The sequence below is a fragment of the Chelmon rostratus genome, chromosome 14, assembly GCF_017976325.1.
Source record: "Chelmon rostratus isolate fCheRos1 chromosome 14, fCheRos1.pri, whole genome shotgun sequence".
Taxonomy (NCBI): domain Eukaryota; kingdom Metazoa; phylum Chordata; class Actinopteri; order Chaetodontiformes; family Chaetodontidae; genus Chelmon; species Chelmon rostratus.
In genome coordinates, this window is record NC_055671.1 from 25,547,235 (window position 1) to 25,567,221 (window position 19,987).

Sequence of the window (19,987 nt, forward strand, 5' to 3'; positions counted from 1 at the left end):
ATATTACACATTATGACACATTTACACGCAAGTTTGTTTACTGATTACCAAGATAGACGAGGTGATTTACATTTCAATCACTCACTGTGGGGGCAATTTGCGAGTGGAATGGACCGCATTGTGTAGCAAGAAACAACAAAAAGAGGCCGTTGTCAGGGGACAGCATAACTAAATAAGCCTGTAATGTTTATGTGTGTAAGCAGAGCAAGCTGTTTGGCTCCGCTGCCGGGTTGTTTTCCCTTAAGGTCAGCGGGCTGCCGGGAGATGGATAGTGCCGTCTTGAGTGCTTATGAGGTGAAGCACACAATGAAGCAAATAATTCAGTAAGCATAATGATAACGGCCCTCTTGCATAAGGTAGACACTATTTCATTTCCACTGAAGTGGCGGCATCCCGATCTGGCAGCGCCGTGGTTGTTTTTCCATCAAGCAGAGTCAAAGAACGCTCCGCTATAAGTACTTGAGGCTGCAGATGCCTGGTCTCCTTCATGTTTATGGCTCCGAGATGACAAGGTCAGATGACGTTGTGAGCAAAGAAGAAGTTGCAGGATGCCGTGTAGTGCCTGGAGTGGAAACAAAACCGAAGGGTTGCTGTCTAAAGCCGTGCACGCCCACTGAGCAGAAGACTTGGCTTTTCGCCCATCTGCTGTCCATCACCGAGAGCGAGCGCCGGCCACTGACAGGGTGTGATTTAGACAGATGGATGGCCGGACACGTGTTGTTTGCTGCCGAGAAGGTCGGACAGCAGCGTGAAACTTTACCGCCGGCTTTGAAATCATAACTCAAGCCCGAGCCCTCCGTCTGCAGGCTGATTAAAAATGCAAGCGCCACATAGAGCATTTAGGCCGTGGAAGCGGGAAAAGAGCGAGAATAATTTGCACCGCAATCGGAAAACTATAATTACACTATTGTGACTCGGCAATCAGTCTGGTTTGAGGCGACTGAACTCCAGAGGTGCTTGTCCACAGCTCCTGATGTTGGAAAACTTCTACAGAATAACACTGTGGAGTAAACAAGCTGGAACGCGGTGCAGCGAACGCGTTCAAGTGTGGTCGTCAGGTTAATTAAGCCATCGATGTGTTGTCAAAAATGTTATTTGAGATGACCCTGCAGGAGGAAACAATGAAGTGATGAAGGAGTGACACATGCACATCAAACATATTCTAACATTAAATGGATATTTGTCACATTTACTTAAAATGATTCAAAAATGGTTAAAAGTTAATTTTTTTGTGTGTTTTTCTTCTTGAACGTGATGAAATAAATGAATTTAAATATCCACTCCAAGGCCCCCCAAACTCTGGAGCCAGGAATCAACACATCCGCTGAACAGGACGCCATTCATTCCCCGGTTCGTAGTCGGACGCCTCGTTGTGTTTTAAGCACAGAAACGTTTGAAAGGTGTAAGTCAGAGCAGGCCTGTTTGTTGTCTCAGTTTTACTGAATTCAACCCCTAACCCAGACGATGGATTGAATAAAACATTCAATTTCTGCCCAGAATAAAGGATCATCTCTCACACCAAGACGAGAAAAGGCTTTAATAACGGCAGCAACAGTCACCAGAATGGGAACAATAGAAGCGCCACGGTTGCAGAGAATAGCACAGCGGCAACTGTCAAAGCACCCCACTGATTTGTCAAAACAACATTCCTCCGTTTTCCCTCCAGCTGCCTCCGCTCTTCAGCGGCGTCCTCTGGTTTGTGCAGCAGCTTTATCAGGTAGCGTCTCTGAGCTGGGTCAGGGCGGCTCGTGGTCCTGCGCCGCGCCACGTTTAGCATTCCCCAAAACTTTGCTTGGGTGTCAGGTTGATTTAAAATTCCGTCGATATGGATATCAATATGCCTGAGGTGGATCCAACACTGCTGAAGAGCGACTGGATGCAGTGGACGGCAGGTGGAGGTTAAGTGGAGGCTGGCAGATGTAAAGGAGAAACACCTAATCAAGTCAAACCCACCCGGACGAAGCAAAGTTAGTGCAGCGTGTCGTCGAAAGTAAAGTAAAGCAGCAGCAGCTTGACCTGAAGCTGATCTCTTCCACTCCAGCACTGCAGCAGCGTTATTACATTAACGTTATAGTCATTGCACAGAGTGCAGTACTCAGACAATAGACATACGTATACAGGTACATAAAAACCATGAGGGAGATAAACACAATACGAGCCAGATTACCAGTAAGAACACAGTGAAGTGAAAGTACTGTATATGATATATATACAGCAGCTATAAGTGTAAATATACAGAGAGAGTGTTAGACCGAGTTCTGCTAGTAGGAGACATTATATTAGAGGTAACAGCTGGATATGAATATGGCTGTTTATGCATTGACTGTTAAACCTGTATAGACTATTTGTGATCATGGAGAGCAAAAAACAGTGAAGCCGTGGATGGAAAAACAAATACCAGACTGGAAAAGGTTTTTACCCAGAAGCTGGAACATGATGCAACAGTTGCACAAGTAGGAAGGAGTCATATAGTCTGCAAATGAACTATATTTATAGAAATATCTACAGTGTGTACAACCCCAATGTGAAAAAAAGTCCAACTTTCCACAGGTAAATAGGTTGACTTTGTGAACACATGATTGGATAAAGGAGATTAACACCTGGACTCAAATAAACACAGTTTGTTTGCAAATGATTGATGCTGATTTTCTTGTTTTACAGCGTCGTAGCTCTTTCGGAATCGGGGTTGTAGATTCTATATAAAGCGTTAGCTGACATTAGCCACTGAGAGCTACTGGTCGAAGCAGATTAAAGCTGCAGCAGCAAAACTGGACGGAGGGGCGGCGGATGGAGCTGCAGCAGCAGCTGATATGATCACATTATCACTCAGCTGATCGTATCAGGGTGAAATATCTGCTGTCCACCTCTGTGAATATGATTGGATGCTGCTAGTCAGCTGGTGACCTGACGGAGAAGCATTAACTGACGCCAATAAGCCGATTCTTCACGCGGCTTCGGTGCTTTGAGAACCAAGAAGTCTTCTGAGCTGATCCTCAAAATAAAAACAGATCTACTTTCGTGTAAGCTGCAGACAACACGGCTGCAGATAGGAATCAATCAGAAGGAACATGACGCGGACGTGGATGCAGAGCGAAGGTCGATCGCACCGAGTCTGTTATGTTTTATCTAATTCTCTTTCTCTTTTATTCTTTCAGACAAACCGGAGGTAAAGATCGTGGTAGGATTTCCTCACGGTCTGACCAGGGAAGGAGAGAACCTGGAACTGACGTGCAAGGCCAAAGGCAAACCCCAGTACGACACACACACACACACACACACACACATTAACCAATTAAGTATCTGCCGTGGGTGGAGAGAGCACTTGCATATTTAAATACCAATCCAAATACCTTGACTTCATTCCTCAGTGTGTTTGTGTGGAATCGTCTTTCTGCTCATTAGAGAAAAGACAAAATGTCAAACACTGAACAACATATTTAAGGACACACCAAAGTGTGCGTCACAGTTCAGAGCGCCACACCATCCAGAGATTAGACTGTACCTTTCCTTGCGGTGACCCTGAAATGAAAGCAAATGCAGGAAGTTACTGTTCATCCTGGCAGCCTCGGAGGCTGCAGCACTTTACTTTCAGCACCTTTAAGGAGCCTTATTCTGAGCACCACTGTAAAAACGTTAAAGTTGTTGACTCCGTCATGAGCTGTACCGCTGACGTTCCTCATCATGTCAGCGCTGAATCATTTTCTGACAACTCTTACAAAGGTTTTTAGTCTTTTTTTAGCAGGAAACAGATGATATTAAACTGAATATAAATCACCCGCCTGCTCTAAACATATCTGCAGCTTCTCACACTGAGACACCTACTGAAAATATTAATGCTGTCTCTATATGTAGGTCGAGTGAGGCTACAGCTGAGACTCGGTTGGTTGGACCTATTGTTCACCTCTGCTATGGCACCATTACATGTTGTTTCAGGTTCTGTTAAAACCTTTTTTACCAAAAGGACCATTTTTAGAAAAGGTTGTGACAAACCCAGCTTCAGATTTCTGAGAGGTTCCGGTCTGGTTTCAGTTCCTGACACATAATGGAAACAAATCCTGTCTTTTAGTTTTAATTGATCTGGACCAGGGTGGAAAATTAGTTTTGGATCTTCTCGATCTGAGGGTTCATTTTGATGCTGTAGATATTTTTCTCAAGTAAAAACAGCAAAAGAAGCACAAACACAGAATTTGTGCCACAGTTAGAACATCTCTGATAATATCTGGAGTTCCTCAGGGAACTGTCCTTGGTCCTCTTCTGTTTACTGTCGATATAGCCAATAAATTATAACACAATAGTACTTCCCAGTTCTATGCTAGCATCTCACAAATGACAATTCATGGCAATCTAAATGTTGGCCAGAGTGTATCTGGCACTGTGGCCCCCCTGCTGAAGCCAGGTTGAGGAGGAGGAGGAGGTTGAGTCTCTCCTCATAGCCTGTCCAATCAGAACCTGAAGATGCGACACAGTCTTTACCTGGTGGGCTGAAAAATGAAAGCTCGGCTTGAGGTGCGAGGGGGGAAACTATTGGGTTAAACCCGATTTTTGTGGTTAGTTAGTCCTGGACTGTAAACTGTGGCTGTGGGGGGGGGGGGGGTGGAATATAAATATGAGAGCTATGAGATGTGGTTGTACCAATCATTGGCTCAGAGATCTCTTCTCATAAGGAGGAGGGCTGATGGATAAGAGGGTTGCCGTGATACAAGTCCATGTTCCAGAGATGACGAGCTGTGACTAAGCCCATCTTAACGTTACAATAAGACCCGAGGCCACACATTTCTAAATGACCATCGCTGGATACATAATCACTTAATTGAATGGCTGCTATTTTCTTTTCCTGGATGTTCAAAGAGGAGATTGGAAACTGGCCTGTGATTATGGAACACATCAGAATTACTGCGTGATATTCTGAGCAGGTGTTTAATTACCACTCCTCTAAAGGCGGTGGGCAGAGCAGAGAAGGCTATTAATGACGGCGAGTCAAACGTTCCTGATATCTCACAGAAAGAGTTTCAGCGGCTGAACAGGCGGGATGTTGTTCGGTGATGAGGCCTGAGACGGGATGTGGATGGATGTGCACAGCTGAAGTCAGTTACAGGATGAAAGTTAAAAGATGATGGTGGCACAGAAAGCCGAGTGAAACCTGAACTTACGCTGGTGTTAATCAGTGTTAATCAGCTCTTTGAAATGTCTGACCTCAGCTTCAGAAGCTCCTGTTTGCTGCTCGTCAGGCTGTTACTCCACATGTATCACGTGGAAACCGAGGCCTGGTCTTGTTTGGGTGCCAGGTCTTTGTGATGGGAGATGTAATGGGGTGCAAATGAAGACATTAGGCCACTCGGGGGTGAGTAAATGAGCGAGGGCTTCAGGCTCCAGGAGACCGGCCGGACTATCCGAACATCGATGCAGCTGCTGCTGTTGCTATCCGTCGTACAAGCTTGTGTGGCGTTGCAGCGAGCGTGTAAATGACACGTTAAATAAACAGTGTTCCTCCGTTAAATCGTCGTTTTGGCACCAAACACTCGTCTGTCGGCTTGAAAGGTGGCTCTGAAGAGTGAATTGTTTTGTTTTTGGCAGAGGAAGAGGCAGCTGTAGTAGCTGGGATTCACAGCAGGTGCGATGGATGCATCCACTGAAACTTTTCACAGTGTGGCTAAATGCACAGCGTCTGCTCCTCCCCTGCACAGGTAGCTGCTCGCATCTGTCTGTTAGCAGGCGTAGCTACCGATGACGGGCGTGGCTTATTGTGTTAGTGACAAAGGGAGCCGGTGCACCTCGCCATGTTGTGCCCCTGAATGATTGTGTGGAGCGAACAGACAGGAGAGACGTGGCTCGTGATGCATCAGCCGGCTGAAAAGGTTGAATGTACGTTGTGATTCTGATGCAGAGAGCTCTGCAGCGCCACCCTACAAGTTTAAAGGTGTTTAAAGGAATTAGAGGCATTGTTCTGATGAATTATTCGAGGTCATTATTGAAACTGTAATCAGAATTTATTTTACTCTGGGAGGTCTCAGCGTTTGCTTCTGCCGACCAGGTTTGTCTGAGTCTGTAGGTCACGCTTCAGCCTCCACACACAGATCACTGCTCTGCTTTAAATTTATCTTTCATCTGTTTACAACCCTGAACAGAAAGTCTGGGCTGTGTGACACATGAAGACAACCAGACTCAGTCATGTCCAAACAAACTGTTTGCTGACAGTTTGGTGAAGTGTCTCCGTTATCCAGACGTGTTGCTGCATCAGATTCAGAACAAGCAGTGTTCACAGATATATGACAGGATGGTTATCACGTTCTGGTTTATTGGTGTTTTACACTGTGTTCAGACTCTCCTGGTCGGGGTTGGACCTGAGCTGCTGTGTGACCTACAGGGTAAACATCGCAGTACTGAGCTTCAGGTGCAGGACCAAAGCAGAACTTTGAGTCGTCCTTAAACTTGGCTCAAATTTAAACCTAATCTTAAATCAAACCTAAACCCTAAATCAAAGCTCGGATCAATCAGACTGTCCTCACTCTGCAGGAATATTGTTAAACTCACTGCGTGATTCTGTGAAGGGTAGAAGTACAAGAACACACACACACACAGCCAAACGCTGTGTTCTTCAGACCGCCTCCCCCCTCCAGCCCCCCCACAGTTTTCATACTTGGCATAGAGACAAGCTCACTACCCGTATTCATTTTATAAAGATGAAAACACAATCAATACAGTGAGCCGGGAATTGGAAGTCATTTTCATTAGAGCTGTTGAGAGTTGTGCAGTCATTACCAGCAGATAGCAGTGGGGGCCGTGGCTGCGGGCGGCCATTTGTATTCAGCACGCCTGCCCTTCCTCTCTCCTTGCAGCCCCATCTTACCTCTTTCATCTATCTCTGTCTATCTCCCTTCTCCGGATGCACTTTTTCCCTTCTCGCAACATCCCATCCTCCTATAGAGACAGAACTTTCTCGGTCACGTCTCTCGCGCCGTCTTAGCGGAAGACTTATATCCTTCTTATTTATTTACATTTCATTTGAGCTGGAGGACACGGCCCTCCCTGTTTCAAGCCATCCGCCACAGCCATTCAATGCACTCGTGGTTTGTTTGTCTGTTGAGCTCCAGCTGCTATTTCATATTTTCTTTTCCTGGATTTTTCGCCTCGTCTTTTCGCCCCCCCCCCCCCCCCCCCCCCCTCCGTTTGCTCACTCCCTCCACACCAGATGTTTTCAAATGGAGGGAAACAAGTTAAAACACCACAACAAAAATGCAACAAGAGAGACCATCAGCGCGCGCTCAGGGGAAATAACAGTCGCTGGCAGCGGCCATTGGAAGTTGCGGCGGCGAAATGGAGGTGTTTTGTCTTTTTCTTTTTTCCTCGCCCTCGGTGGCTCTGAGTGCTCCGAGCTCATTGTCATAAAAATGGAATCTGTCACCCCGATATAAACCTCAGTCAAGGTAGAAAAGAGAAGGAGCGCAGACGCTCGGTAGGCGCCCACCTACACAGCGGCACTCGTCAGCGGCGAGCGCGGAAAGCCTGCAATTTAAAGACAAAGCTGCTGCACAGTTATTGTTTGCTTTTAGCTGTACACAAAGGGAGGAATGTCATTTTAATGTGTCTTGTTTCTTTTTGTCCTGCCTCTCTTTGATCAGCCCTTTTCTATTAAACAGTAGCTAGAAAATGTGTTTTAGAAAAGGAGTTAAAATTGTTCAGCTTGAGGCCCGACGGTAATCTTTGGAGAACTGAACGAATGTGGGAAATGCTCTCAGGTGTTAGACGTGCCCCCCCCCCCCCTTTTAATGATTGTATGGAATTACAGCCATTTTTTGAATATAGTACTTCACAACTCTTCAAGATTTGAGTCGTTTGCCAGAAACATTTCATTTCGTGATTCCTTTACCCGGCATGCACGACAGCATCCAGGTTTCTGATCGTCAGCCGCAGTAACAGAAGAGGAATGAAGACGTGAGCCGTGCTCCTCTCCTCCCAAACTTCCTGTTTATTACTAAACTTAACACATGGAATCAACTCAACTGGCTTTATCCATCATTTGGTCCATTTTGTTTCCATGAAGTATTGTTCCTCCTCTTCGCACACTGTTTCCACACACTCTTTAAACTGTTTCCACATTTTCAAGGACTTCTTCTTCCTGTGCATCTCTCCAGCATCTGTGCTCGTTCCATTGCTCCTGTCACATACACACCTTATATAACTCACAGAGCATCAGGCATTAACTAGCACTTCACAGAAAACAACTTTCAGTTATCGGTTAGAATCAAACTCATAAAATTTAGAATTACCTCTCTGACTCTTTTAGGATCAGTGGATGTCAGAACAAAGACAGACATTACACCAACAAAAATAACCTCGTGCAAAACACTGATCAGTTACTCACAGCATCGGAAACGTCGCTATTTAGTGTAAACCATCGTGCTAAGGTGGTGGCTAAATGCTGCAACAGGAGAGCTTTAAAAGGCCAAACAACAGATGCCAGATCAGGATTGATACCGATGGTGATGGATTATCTATTGTTTATTGAAAGGAAGTGTCAAGTCTCTGCAAACTGAATGTCACAGTAAAATGAAATTCATTCATCTTAAACACATAACTATAAGCCACACCCACTCTCAGCCCTTAGACGATCACATCATCGGTCACTTCCTGTTCCTGTCTCAGCGTTTGTCTGACCCACGAGGCTTACTGCTGCTCCGGTTCTTCATTTCAGGCCACAGCGGGTGAACTGGGTCAAGGTGGACGACGACGTGCCGTCCCACGCCGTCATCACCGGCGGGGATCTTTACATCGAGAACCTAAACAAGTCCTACAACGGAACCTACCGCTGCATGGCCTCCAACTCAGTGGGGGAGTCTTTCGACGACTACATCCTCTACGTCTATGGTACGCAGGTCTAACACTGACCCCCCAGCACTTCTCTCTCTCTCTCTCTCTGTCTACATGTTCCTTTTTGTTCATACTGATTCTTTTATTCTTAAAACTTATAATGCTTAGCTCCCTTCCTTTTCTACAAAACATGCCTCAGATATTCCAGAGTTTAAAAGTCTTTGACCCATCAGAGTGTCCCTCACAGTGTTTCCCTCCCCACGCTGTGGAATCATTCATACGGAGACTGAGCCGTCGCCGCTGGTGCTCATTGCTGGCACCTGTAGAATACTGACAGCTGAGTTCGTTTGCATAATCCAAGGTACGCAGACTGACTTTAAGATGCAGGCTGTGTGTTCATGCAGGTCCGTGTTTCAGTCTGCAGACAGGGCCGCCAGCAGAAGCCCGTCGCTTCGCTCACTCGGCTAACGGCTAACAGTTCGGGCCTGTGATAAACCTGCTAACTCTTTCTCACTATTTCAAACTGGATGAGGTTTCATCCTCTCACCAGCGCCCGCAGCAGCACTCCCACACCAAAGCAGCTCCGTCAGGTTTTTTAACAAAGAGCTATTTTCACAAGCACAGAGGACGCCGGGGTCGCGTCCTCGGCACCGCTTCTCTCTCTGTTTATTGTGTTTAATGACCTGCGGAGGAGTTTATTGTGTTCTACATCTGCAAGCACGTTTTGCATGGTGGATTCTGAAGACTGCTCCAACTTTTAGGCTAAAATGATTAAATTAAGATGTAAAAGAGGGATTGTGTTTTAACATCCGAGCAATGTGGAGACGGCCGTCAGATCAGATTAATAAAAAACATAAAACTGAACCGTTAAGACAGTTAAAATAATCATTTCTGTGTTGGCTTGTCAGCATTTCTCAGGTGTATCACACCTTCTGCCAGGTGTTTTGAAACCTGTGTGTTTCACCCTGGGTGGTCTCGGCTCTCCTGCCTGGTGATTTCAGATCGTCTAATCGTGCTTCTGTGATGCGACGGTACGCAGCCGTCCACTCCTGAGGCAGCACGTCCTCTGATTGGATGCATGAGGACATTGTTTTCCAGGCTAGATGCTCTGGATTGTTCTTTTAACCACATGCACACAATGAAAACAGTCGGTAACGCTGACTGCTGGGGCTTCAGCTCCAGTCGCAGAGGAGGATGTCATATTTCTGACCTTCAGAGGCCGCGCTGTTTCCTCAAGGTGAAGCTCTGCGAACGTAAATCCGACTACATCAGTTCAGTCATTGGGTTTAATTGTGAATATATGGATCCGGGGGCCACATAATAATTTGATTTCATGCCGGTGTAAGTCTATGTTGAGCCCCTCGATCTGGATGAGGAAAGACTCACCAAACTGGAACTCCGGTCAATCAGCAGAGACCTCGCCGGGGATCAATACACGAGCGCGGTGTGTATGTTCTGCTCTGCTTCCACCAGATTCTGCCGGATTTCTTCATTTCTTTGCTTCCTGTTGACATAGAATCCTCCTCTCTTCCTCTTCCTCGCTGCTCGTCCTCATCAGCATTATATATCCTCTCTGAGCAGGGCAGTGCACTCTGACGTGCTCATTTTCCCCGGCCAGCATTACTTCGCTGTCACTTCTGGACGACCCCGAGCCTGCAGAGAAATTATTTGGCTGCTATTGTCGGAGGGAATTAGCGGAGTGAAAAGGCTTCATTTTTATGTGGGGAGGGAAAAGGGACTCTCTGCGCCTGACGGACACCAGCTGAATGGATGTTATTTACAGCAGAGAGAGCTGCTGTGCTAATGATGAGAGCAATAAAACAACAGAGGTACCGCTGAAGATCAGGAAACGGCTTTCTGCCTCCTGCAGCATTACAGCTGTTAGTCTCTGCTAACAGTGCAGCGTCAGGCTCTCTGCATGCTCATCCTTCTGCTCCTGTCTTTGGAAGAATCACTAGGAGTCTCGGATCTTTGGATTGAAGACATTTTCCAGGGCTGACCTCTTTAAAGGATAACGTTCGTTTTTTACAACCTGGACCTTATTTGTAGCATTAAATACGACCATTTACTCACCCAGACAACTTTGGTGGCATTTGGAGTCGTTTTGAAGAAATTAGCCCCAGAGGAGCGGCGTGTATATCCGTATAATGCGAGTACTCGGGGCATCCATGCGCAGCCTCTATATAACACATAATCTGCAGAAACTCGTTCATATTCCAATATTTAGTTCTGATATGCTGGTGCTATTCCCCTCTGAGCCGGCGGTCGGCTAGTTTAGCTGTAGTTTGGCACAGCTATGGTTCGTTATTGCGTATTCGTAGCCGACCGCCGCAGAGTCAGCCGTGTTGTGGCCGGCTGCTCGCGGCGCCCGGCGTTCGGTAATGACATCATCCACGTCAGAGGTAGTTGTCCAGAGACGCTGGATGTTGATAACATGCCACCACGGGCTCAGAGGGGAATAGCACCAGCATATCATAACTAAATATTGGAATATGAACGAGTTTCAGCAGATTATGCGTTATATAGAGGCTGCGCATGGATGCCCCGAGTACTCGCATTATACGGATATACGCGCCGCTCCTCTGGGGCTAATTTCTTCAAAACGACTCCAAATGCCACCAAAGTTGTCTGGAGGAGTAAATGGTCGTATTTAATGCTACAAATAAGGTCCAGGTTGTAAAAAACCAAAGTTATACTTTAAGAACGAGGCTGAGATTCAGTGAAGGGTTTGGCTTTAGGGTTGAGATCGGGATCAGGATTTGTTCTGAGATGAGGTAGAGGGTCACAACTAAGTCAGCTTTTAATAACAAAGTGTTTAAATTTCATGATAGTTTAAGATGCTTTAGGATTGAGAGTTAATTATTAAAATCAGAAGACGGATTTAAGTTTGCATTGATTGTTAAGGGAATCATTAGAAGCTGGTTTGGTAAGACACAGGTGTGTGTGTGTGTGTGTGTGTGTGTGTGTGTGTGTGTGCGCAAATGTAATCAGATCAATTACACATGACAAGTAATCGATAAGAGCCACCACTGAACCTGAAGCCAGGTTGTTTCTCAGGTTCTTGTCGTCCATTAAGCACAATTTTTGTATGAAGAGTGAATTTTCTGGAGCTGCGGTTGTAGCAGGTTTTCTCTCGCTGGGACTAACAACAAAACCCCACGGTGAGGGCTGCAAGTCGGCCCTCTCTCATCCACCCGCCCACACACACACACACACACACACACGCACACACCCCGGAGAGAGAAAGACAAAGATAAACACGGTAATGCAACACACGGCCAACTAAAAGCCTTGCACCAAAAAAAAAAAAAGCAGCCACCATTAAGACCACAGAAGGCCTCCATCCTTTTAGAGCTCGTCTTTTGATGACTTTGATGTGTCCGTGCCCCCCCCCGCCACCACCACCACCACCACCACTAATGTCTACTGTAATTCAACAGCAAATCATGCCGAACCTTCGCCTTGCTAATGGGAAGACAGGATGTTGCGGCTGAGCTGTCAGAAACTGATTCTCACATTATGTTCCAAACCCCCTTTTTACCACACACACACGCACACACACACACACACACACACACACACACACTCCTGCTCCTACACTACCACCACCATTTACCGAAATAGAAGGTGGGAAGAAAGCATGCGCTGTATGTAGGCACACACTCCCCAGAAATAAATGAGACGAGCAGCGGGGCTGTCAGTGTTGACGTGCTGATATCAAGCATCTGGTCTGGTTGCAGCAGCGTGTCAGACCTGTGGAGGGACGTACAGCCGTAGTCCTGCTCACAGCTAATGTGTTTGGTCTGGATGAAGCGGACTCTGCGGCGTGGCGGGGTTCGTTTTGGACTGAAAAACTGGTCTGCGTCCAAGTGGTGCTGGTGCTGCTCGTTCCAGATGTGAAACCAAAACAGACCTGGCTCAGGATTTTGTGATGGGAGACTGTTCTGCAGCCCCTTCCCACCCAGAATCAGTCAGTTTCAAACAAACTGTTTCAGCCATCTGATTTCCTCATGTGGTCCATGTAGCGCCGATGATGCAGTTACCTGTCAGTCCATCATGATGCTGCTTCATCCAGACCAAACGAACCAAATTACAGGACATCAGAAGAGAAAAATACAGGCGTGCTGATTCGTCCTTAAACGTTAACTTCCAGACTAATCGTGATCAATAAGCCTCAAAATGTCCCGTTTTAGATTTGGTGCACCACAGTAAAATAAAAGCTGCCATGAAATAAACAGTGTTCTCATGCTAAAACTCCTTTCTTTTTTAATTAAAAGTTAGAAACCCGCCACAGTATCAGCACAAGATCCCAAGCTGTACATTAGAGCTTCTGTAATTGAATGATGAAGTCCGCACGGCGCCTCCACCCCCGACACTCCTCCTGCTTGACAGCCAGAACAAATGTAGCCATGGCAGCATCTCCTCTAATACATCTGATTCCCGAGTATTGTGACCCTAAGTGATGGAGAGCACTGTGAGACCGGCTGACACTAACAATGTTAACAGCGAGCAGAATGCAGTCGGAGCTGCTCTAACTCTCTCCGCCGCTCTAACTTCACAGGGGAAGAAAACACAACCATCAGGGTTTTCCTCTCCGAGCCGAGCGAGACTCAGCGCCGAGGGGTTTTATGTTGTTTACAGGCTGCCGCTTCCCAATAACCGAGCCCTCTTCCTCTCCGCTCCTTCAGCGGCGCTGGCCTTTATTGTGCACGGGCTCGATGTTTAGTGACCCTGTTGCTCTTCGTCGTCCTCCTACCTACTTTACGCTTCTTCTCCGTTAAAGCACATGGGAGTTACTGCTCGCTCTTTAAGTGGCATCCAACACGTCTTCCAGAGGTGCAAAGTGTACCGAAACATCCTATTCAAGCTGCGAGTGCTCTTAGTTTGCTGAAATTGCACTTGAGTGGAAGCGAAATTGCTGGTGTAAAATGTGATGAGGAAGGAGTGTAATTCCATCACGACCAAAACAAATCTGCGAAGACGATTTGTTTTGAATCCGTCTCTCATGAAGACGTTTTAAACGCTGCAGCTCGTACTGTCGGTGCTTCTGGATCAGTGTTGCAATCAACCAATGACAGCCCTCTGACATCGTCTGCGTGCTGCCAAAGCCGATGATGGTCCTGGATCAACACAAACGAATGACCCAGAGTCACCATGGCAACGCTAAAATAGTTTTAAATGGGACACCGCAGTGCTCCTGTTTGTTTTAATAGTGATTAATGCTGAGCAAGGCAGAATTAGGGCTCTTATATTCAAGATTCAAGATTCTTTATTGTCATTGAGCATGACATGTCAATGAAATTTGCATTGCAACCCACATGTTAGAAACAAGATAATAAGAAAGATAAGAAAGATTAGAAAGAATAAAATTAAGATAACTGCAATAAAATAAACCAACGTGCAATAAAAATATTCGTAAATATACCAGAATGAAAATATACTAAGGCAATAACTATAAAATATACCAGTGAAATGTGCCAACAGAATAAAATATACAAACAGAATAAAATATACCAGCGAAATGTACCGACTGCAGCTGAAATATACTAAAATGTATGTAATTTAGTTAAGTATGTGTGTGTACTTAAATGTTAAGTACACAGAATGTGCAGGTGGAGGTGGAGGTGTAAAAGTGCATTTTTATATATATATATGACCTTTTATATGACCTTTAATGTTTGTGAACAATATTGTAGCTTATTGCTAAGCTAACTTGTTAGCGGAGGCTACCAAGTTAGCAGGCTAACTTGCTAACCCTGCAGTAGCTCGTATAGCTACAGCTGTAAAGATTAAAGATTAAATATGAATAAAGACATGCATTAAGGATTTTGTTCAGTTGTATTAACCTGCACAGGAGCAGCACACTGATGATGTCAGAGGGCTGTGATTGGTTGATTGCAGTGTTGGTCCAGGAATGCAGTATAAGTGCTGAGATGTATATGAGGCCCAGCTTCAACCTTCTTCAAAAGAAACCAGCACATTAAAATTCATTTCAACACACTTTTTAGTTCTTGTGTAACTTCTCTCTGCAAAGATAAAGTCAAAGTCAGGAGTTCAAAGAGGCCAATATTTTCTACTCTTTCACATTATTGACATCCTCAAATGTCACTTCAAGTCAATGTCAAGTTTATATGTAAAGCCCTTAATCACAGCACGAGTGTCGGGGCTTCATAGGTTCAGATTATAGAGGGAGCAAGGACGCCTGCAGAAGAGGCCAGGAACAATTTACACACAGAAATAAAGGAAAACTAAAAATATAGGTACCCCTGCAGGGCTAAGAGGCCCTAAATGATCGTATGACCAAACAGCCAATCGATAGAGCAGTTAGACAGCGATGCAGGTTGGAAGCGTAGCAGCAGTGTAATGTCAGTAAATGGTAGAAGATGTCAGTTTCCGCCGGTTTGAAGCCGTTTCTGCCTCCCAGTGGTTTCAAACTTTAATCTGCAGAGTTTCAACCAAGATATCAATCCACATTTTGACACCTGCCACTTAAATGTAGCTACAGCGTGTCTGAAGTCGATCTGTGAGGCGAAATAAAGGCAGCAGCTAACAGCAGATCATTCGTTCACGACGAGCGTTCCTCTAACACAGAATGACTTCAGTCCTGCTGCCGTGTCACATCTCAACACAAAGAAGCTCTCTGCAGCATCTCTGATAGAGCTGACGTCATGTGGTCGTCATGTGACGGAGGCTAACCCACAGTTACTACCACACTACTGCGACCCGAAGCTCCCACCACAGTTCTGGGTGGTTCACTGTGTAGAAAGATGTGTGTGCAGCGTTTGTGTTCACATTCATCTGCTGAAGGGGAACAACTCGTCTGCGCCGCCTTAAATCTGTGTCCACTAGTGTGACGTGGACTCAAGCCTGCAGGGCTCATACACAGAGACGACTCAGAGCAGGAGAGACGCCTGGTGTCCAACATATTCAGTATACTGTACTGCACTGCACTGGACTATACTATACTACAGTGGACTATACTGTACTACAGTGTATTATACTACACTACAGTGGACTATACTGTACTACACTGCAGTGGACTATACTGTACTACACTGCAGTGTACTATACTGTACTATACTACAGTGGACTATACTGTACAACAGTGTACTATACTGTACTACACTGCAGTGTACTATACTGTACTACACTACAATGTACTATACTGTACTACAGTGTACTATACTGTACTATACTACAGTGTATTATACTATACTGCAGTGTATTATACTATACTACAGTGTACTTTAGTACACTACAGTGGATTATACTACACTACAGTGTATTATACTACACTACAGTGTACTATAGTACACCACAATGGACTATACCACACTACAGTGTATTATACTATACTACTGTGGACTGTACTATACTGCAGTGTACTATACTACAATGTACTATACTACAGGACACTATACCACACTATAGTATACTATGCTGTACTATACTATACTACAGCACACTGCACTACACTATGCCATACAATACTACACTGTAGTACACTTTTGAGTAGTTAATGTCCTCAGATGAACAGTTAGTTTCCACTGAATGAAGTCATGTCATCATGTGCTGCGTCTTAGCTTTCAGTACTGCAGGTTTACGAGTTAAAAAGGTTTTGTGTTACAGGTTAGAAGGTTTTCAGAGTTTTTTTTTCAGCCTCTCTGTGCTGAAGCTGTTTTCTTTCCGGTGTTTCAGACTGTTTCTCTCCTCCTGAGCTCGCGTGGCGTTCTTTAACTCGGCAGCTTTAGCGGGAATGATTCCTGTCAGGATGCGTCTGGCAGCTTCCTGCGGTCCTGCTCCGCTCGTTCAGACCAGAAACACTGATTCATAGGCCTCATCAGTAAACAAGGCCCAGTGACGCAGCGGGGGGGCACATTCTGCCTGTCACATTTGAAAGTCAATGAGCTCCAGTGTTCTTTGATACGTTGCACCAGCTAGCCACAAAAAACAAGTACTGTACATTCAGACGGTCGCAGCGGTCCTGCTTTTAATCTTTATTTGTTTGTTCTTTTAGTGTTTTTCTCCCTTTTTTTTTTTTACCACCAAGTTTTTAATGAGTTGTTGACACCGATGATCCCAAACATCTGCTGGACCCTCACAGTTCATGGTGGGATAAAACCAATTAGACCGCACCACCCCCGAGCCGGAGTTCTGCGCCTCTCAAGCATGTGTGAAACTCGTCGGCTCGAGCTTCGTCTGCCGGCAGATCGTTCCTCGCCGCCTTTGTCTGCGCGTCGGTCCGCGCGGCCCTTTGTATCGTCAAGGTTGTCTTTAAAAGAAGGGAACTGTCGACAGATTAAAAACATATCGCACATCAGCGGAGTTTGAATGCTGATCCACATCACCTTAAGGCCTTCATTTGCATTTTTAAATTTGCCTCGGGCAGAGTTCTGAGGGGCTACACGGTCCTCTCTGCCTTGTACTCGAATTACTTGATACATTTTTCTTCAAGTGCAAAAAATAACTGATTTTCTAAACTAACAACCCTGAACAGATTTGTGCCGTAACTACGAACAACTTCTGCCCTCAGGGAAGACGACTTTTATATGATAAACAACCTCTGTACCCTGAGGGAAGACATTACAAACCGCAGGATAACTTTTATTATCTATAATAGAACTTTGGGATGGACGCATTTTCAATTTGACAGGATTTCATACTGGAAATACCTTCACGTACTTCAAGTATTACTGTGACGGTAAATGTGACACTTGAGCTTTAAGTGGACTATACTGTACTACAGTGTACTATTCTACACTGCAGTGTATTATACTGTACTACACTGCAGTGGATTATACTATACTACAGTGTACCACAGTGAACTATACTGTACTACAGTGTGTACTACTATACTGCAGCGTATTATACTATACTACAGTGTACTTTTGTACACTACAGTGGATTATACTACACTACAGTGTATTATACTATACTACAGTGTACTATAGTACACTACAGTGTATAATACTACACTGCAGTGTATTATACTATACTACAGTGTACTATAGTACACTACAGTGTATAATACTACACTACAGTGTATTATACTTTACTACAGTGTACTATAGTACACTACAGTGTATAATACTATACTGCAGTGTATTATACTATACAACAGTGTACTATAGTACACTACAATGGACTATACCACACTACAATGTACTATACTATACTACTGTGGACTGTACTATACTGCAGTGTACTATACTGAAGTGTACTATACTACATGACACTATACAGAAAGGTAAAGATGGTGTTAACACGGCTTTTTGGGAAACAGAACAGTTCACAGTCCAGGATGTCCACCACGTCCTGTCAATCACTGAAAACCCCCCAAAGAAACCAACTTCCAATCAGATTTAAGATTAGATTCATATGACATCAGGTCAATGTGTTCTTTCAGTCCCTTCGCTGATAAAGCTTCTTCCATCTGTCTGCGAGCTCATTGGCTCCCAGTGAAGATGTAAATCTTTAAAAACAGGACGCAGATATCCAGATTACTCTTTCAGGAGGCCAGAACAGCTGCTCACGAGTTCCTGCAGACTTTTTCTGCCACGCGTTCGATTCCCTGTTAGAAATAAGCAAACCAGACGATGCTGTGGCGTCTTCATGGGCTTCATTTGTGTTTTTTCCTACTGGTGGCGAGAAAAGTGAACAGCGAACGTTGTCGTGGCGACAGCGGCTTCTACGTCTTCACTCGTGACGAGAAATAAACGCCACGGCCGCAGCTTGTTGCGTTTTATAGCCGTCGTGTGCGTCCAGTAAAACTGCGTCACAGCTGACACAAAGTCCCGTCTGACGTGACACGGCCCTCGCCAGCACTAAAACACACCTCCTCCGTCTTCGTGCCTCCCCTCTCCTCCCCCTCCTCGCCGTCTTATATCACTTCAGTTCATTAAGTGTAGCCTGGCCTTCCTCCTTATCGGCAGCCACACATTACCGGTTTTTGTTTCCAGCCTTTTGTTAGCCCCAACAGGTTCTTCAGTCTATTCCCAGGCAATCACAGCAGCATGGGGGGGTCCAAACACGCCGCGCTGTCAGAGGCTTCATATCAGTGCAGCGCTGCCACTTCAACAAGGAAAATGTCACTTTTGATATCTCCCCCTGGTCACTGTCAGCGTGGGGTCGAACCCAGCTAATGAAGTAAAAAGGGAAAGCTGTGGGAGGAAAACTGATCTCTGGTCAGCGTCTGCGTGTGTGTGTGTGTGTGTGTGTGTGTGTGTTATTTCCCTCCCTCTGTTCTCACCGTGCGGTTATGTTCGAGGTTGCACGTCACGTTAGCTTGTTGTTACCCATCGCCAACTTTGCACTCGTTTCCTTGAGATACTCAGAATGCACGGGCACGTTTGTTTGTCAAGATGGCTCGCCGCATAACGATGACAGCATAAGCACAACGCCAGCATGTGTTACTCATTAGACATTTAATCACTTCTAACAAGCGCGCGCTCGCCGGCCCTGTCGGTATCTCATGTCGTGGCGTTCAGCCCGTGAGCAGACATAAAAGAGAAGAGTTCCCGACGAGATCTTTGTGAGACGAGCGAACGTGTTGCGGCGGCGTGGCGGCGTGTGCGGTGTTTAATGCGCCGCCGCTGCCGATTCATCAAAAAGTCTCCAGCGGCCCTTTAACTCACACGCGTGGCGACACACGGTGAGCTGCAGCTCGTACATCAAACAGCGATACCATCGCTTCACTGTGACTTTACTTTATCCTCGTGGCTTTTATACTCATTTGTTTCCCCCCTGTGTTTGTCATGTATTTGTCCTCTCATCCAGATGCTCCCACCACCACCCCTATACCCACCACCGCCACCACCACCACCTCCACCATCACCTCCACCATCTCCTACCCTGAAGCCAATCAAGGTACAGTATCACCCTCACACGACCTGTTTACCTGTGTGTGTGTGTGTGTGTGCGTGCACCCTTACCCCCCCGCTCAGCCTTGAGTCGCTCCACATACCTCCATCATCACAGTGCGGTCATATTCATAAGCCCGTTCCTTTACCTGTGGGCTAAGGCCGCCCACTTCCTGTCATCATTCACTGATCCTTTTTAAAAGCTTTGACGCTTCATTCAAAGTCCTCTCTGTCATAATATTCACGCTCATAACATGCATTCACGCTAGAGGTGAGATCGTGACAGGGATCTCCTACCCCCCCCCCCCCCCGACCAGATA

At 45.7% G+C, this 19,987-nt stretch overlaps 1 protein-coding gene across 1 annotated transcript in view; it reads left to right on the plus strand.

Annotated features, from left to right (window-relative positions):
- The window catches only part of cadm1a (cell adhesion molecule 1a), a 386,715-nt gene that overhangs the window by 304,750 nt on the left and 61,978 nt on the right, over positions 1-19,987 (plus strand). The window contains exons 6-8 of the mRNA XM_041952413.1: positions 3,156-3,252; positions 8,693-8,865; positions 19,585-19,674. Of these exons, the coding sequence (XP_041808347.1) occupies positions 3,156-3,252; positions 8,693-8,865; positions 19,585-19,674 (360 nt within the window). The remainder of the gene's footprint in view (positions 1-3,155; positions 3,253-8,692; positions 8,866-19,584; positions 19,675-19,987) is intronic.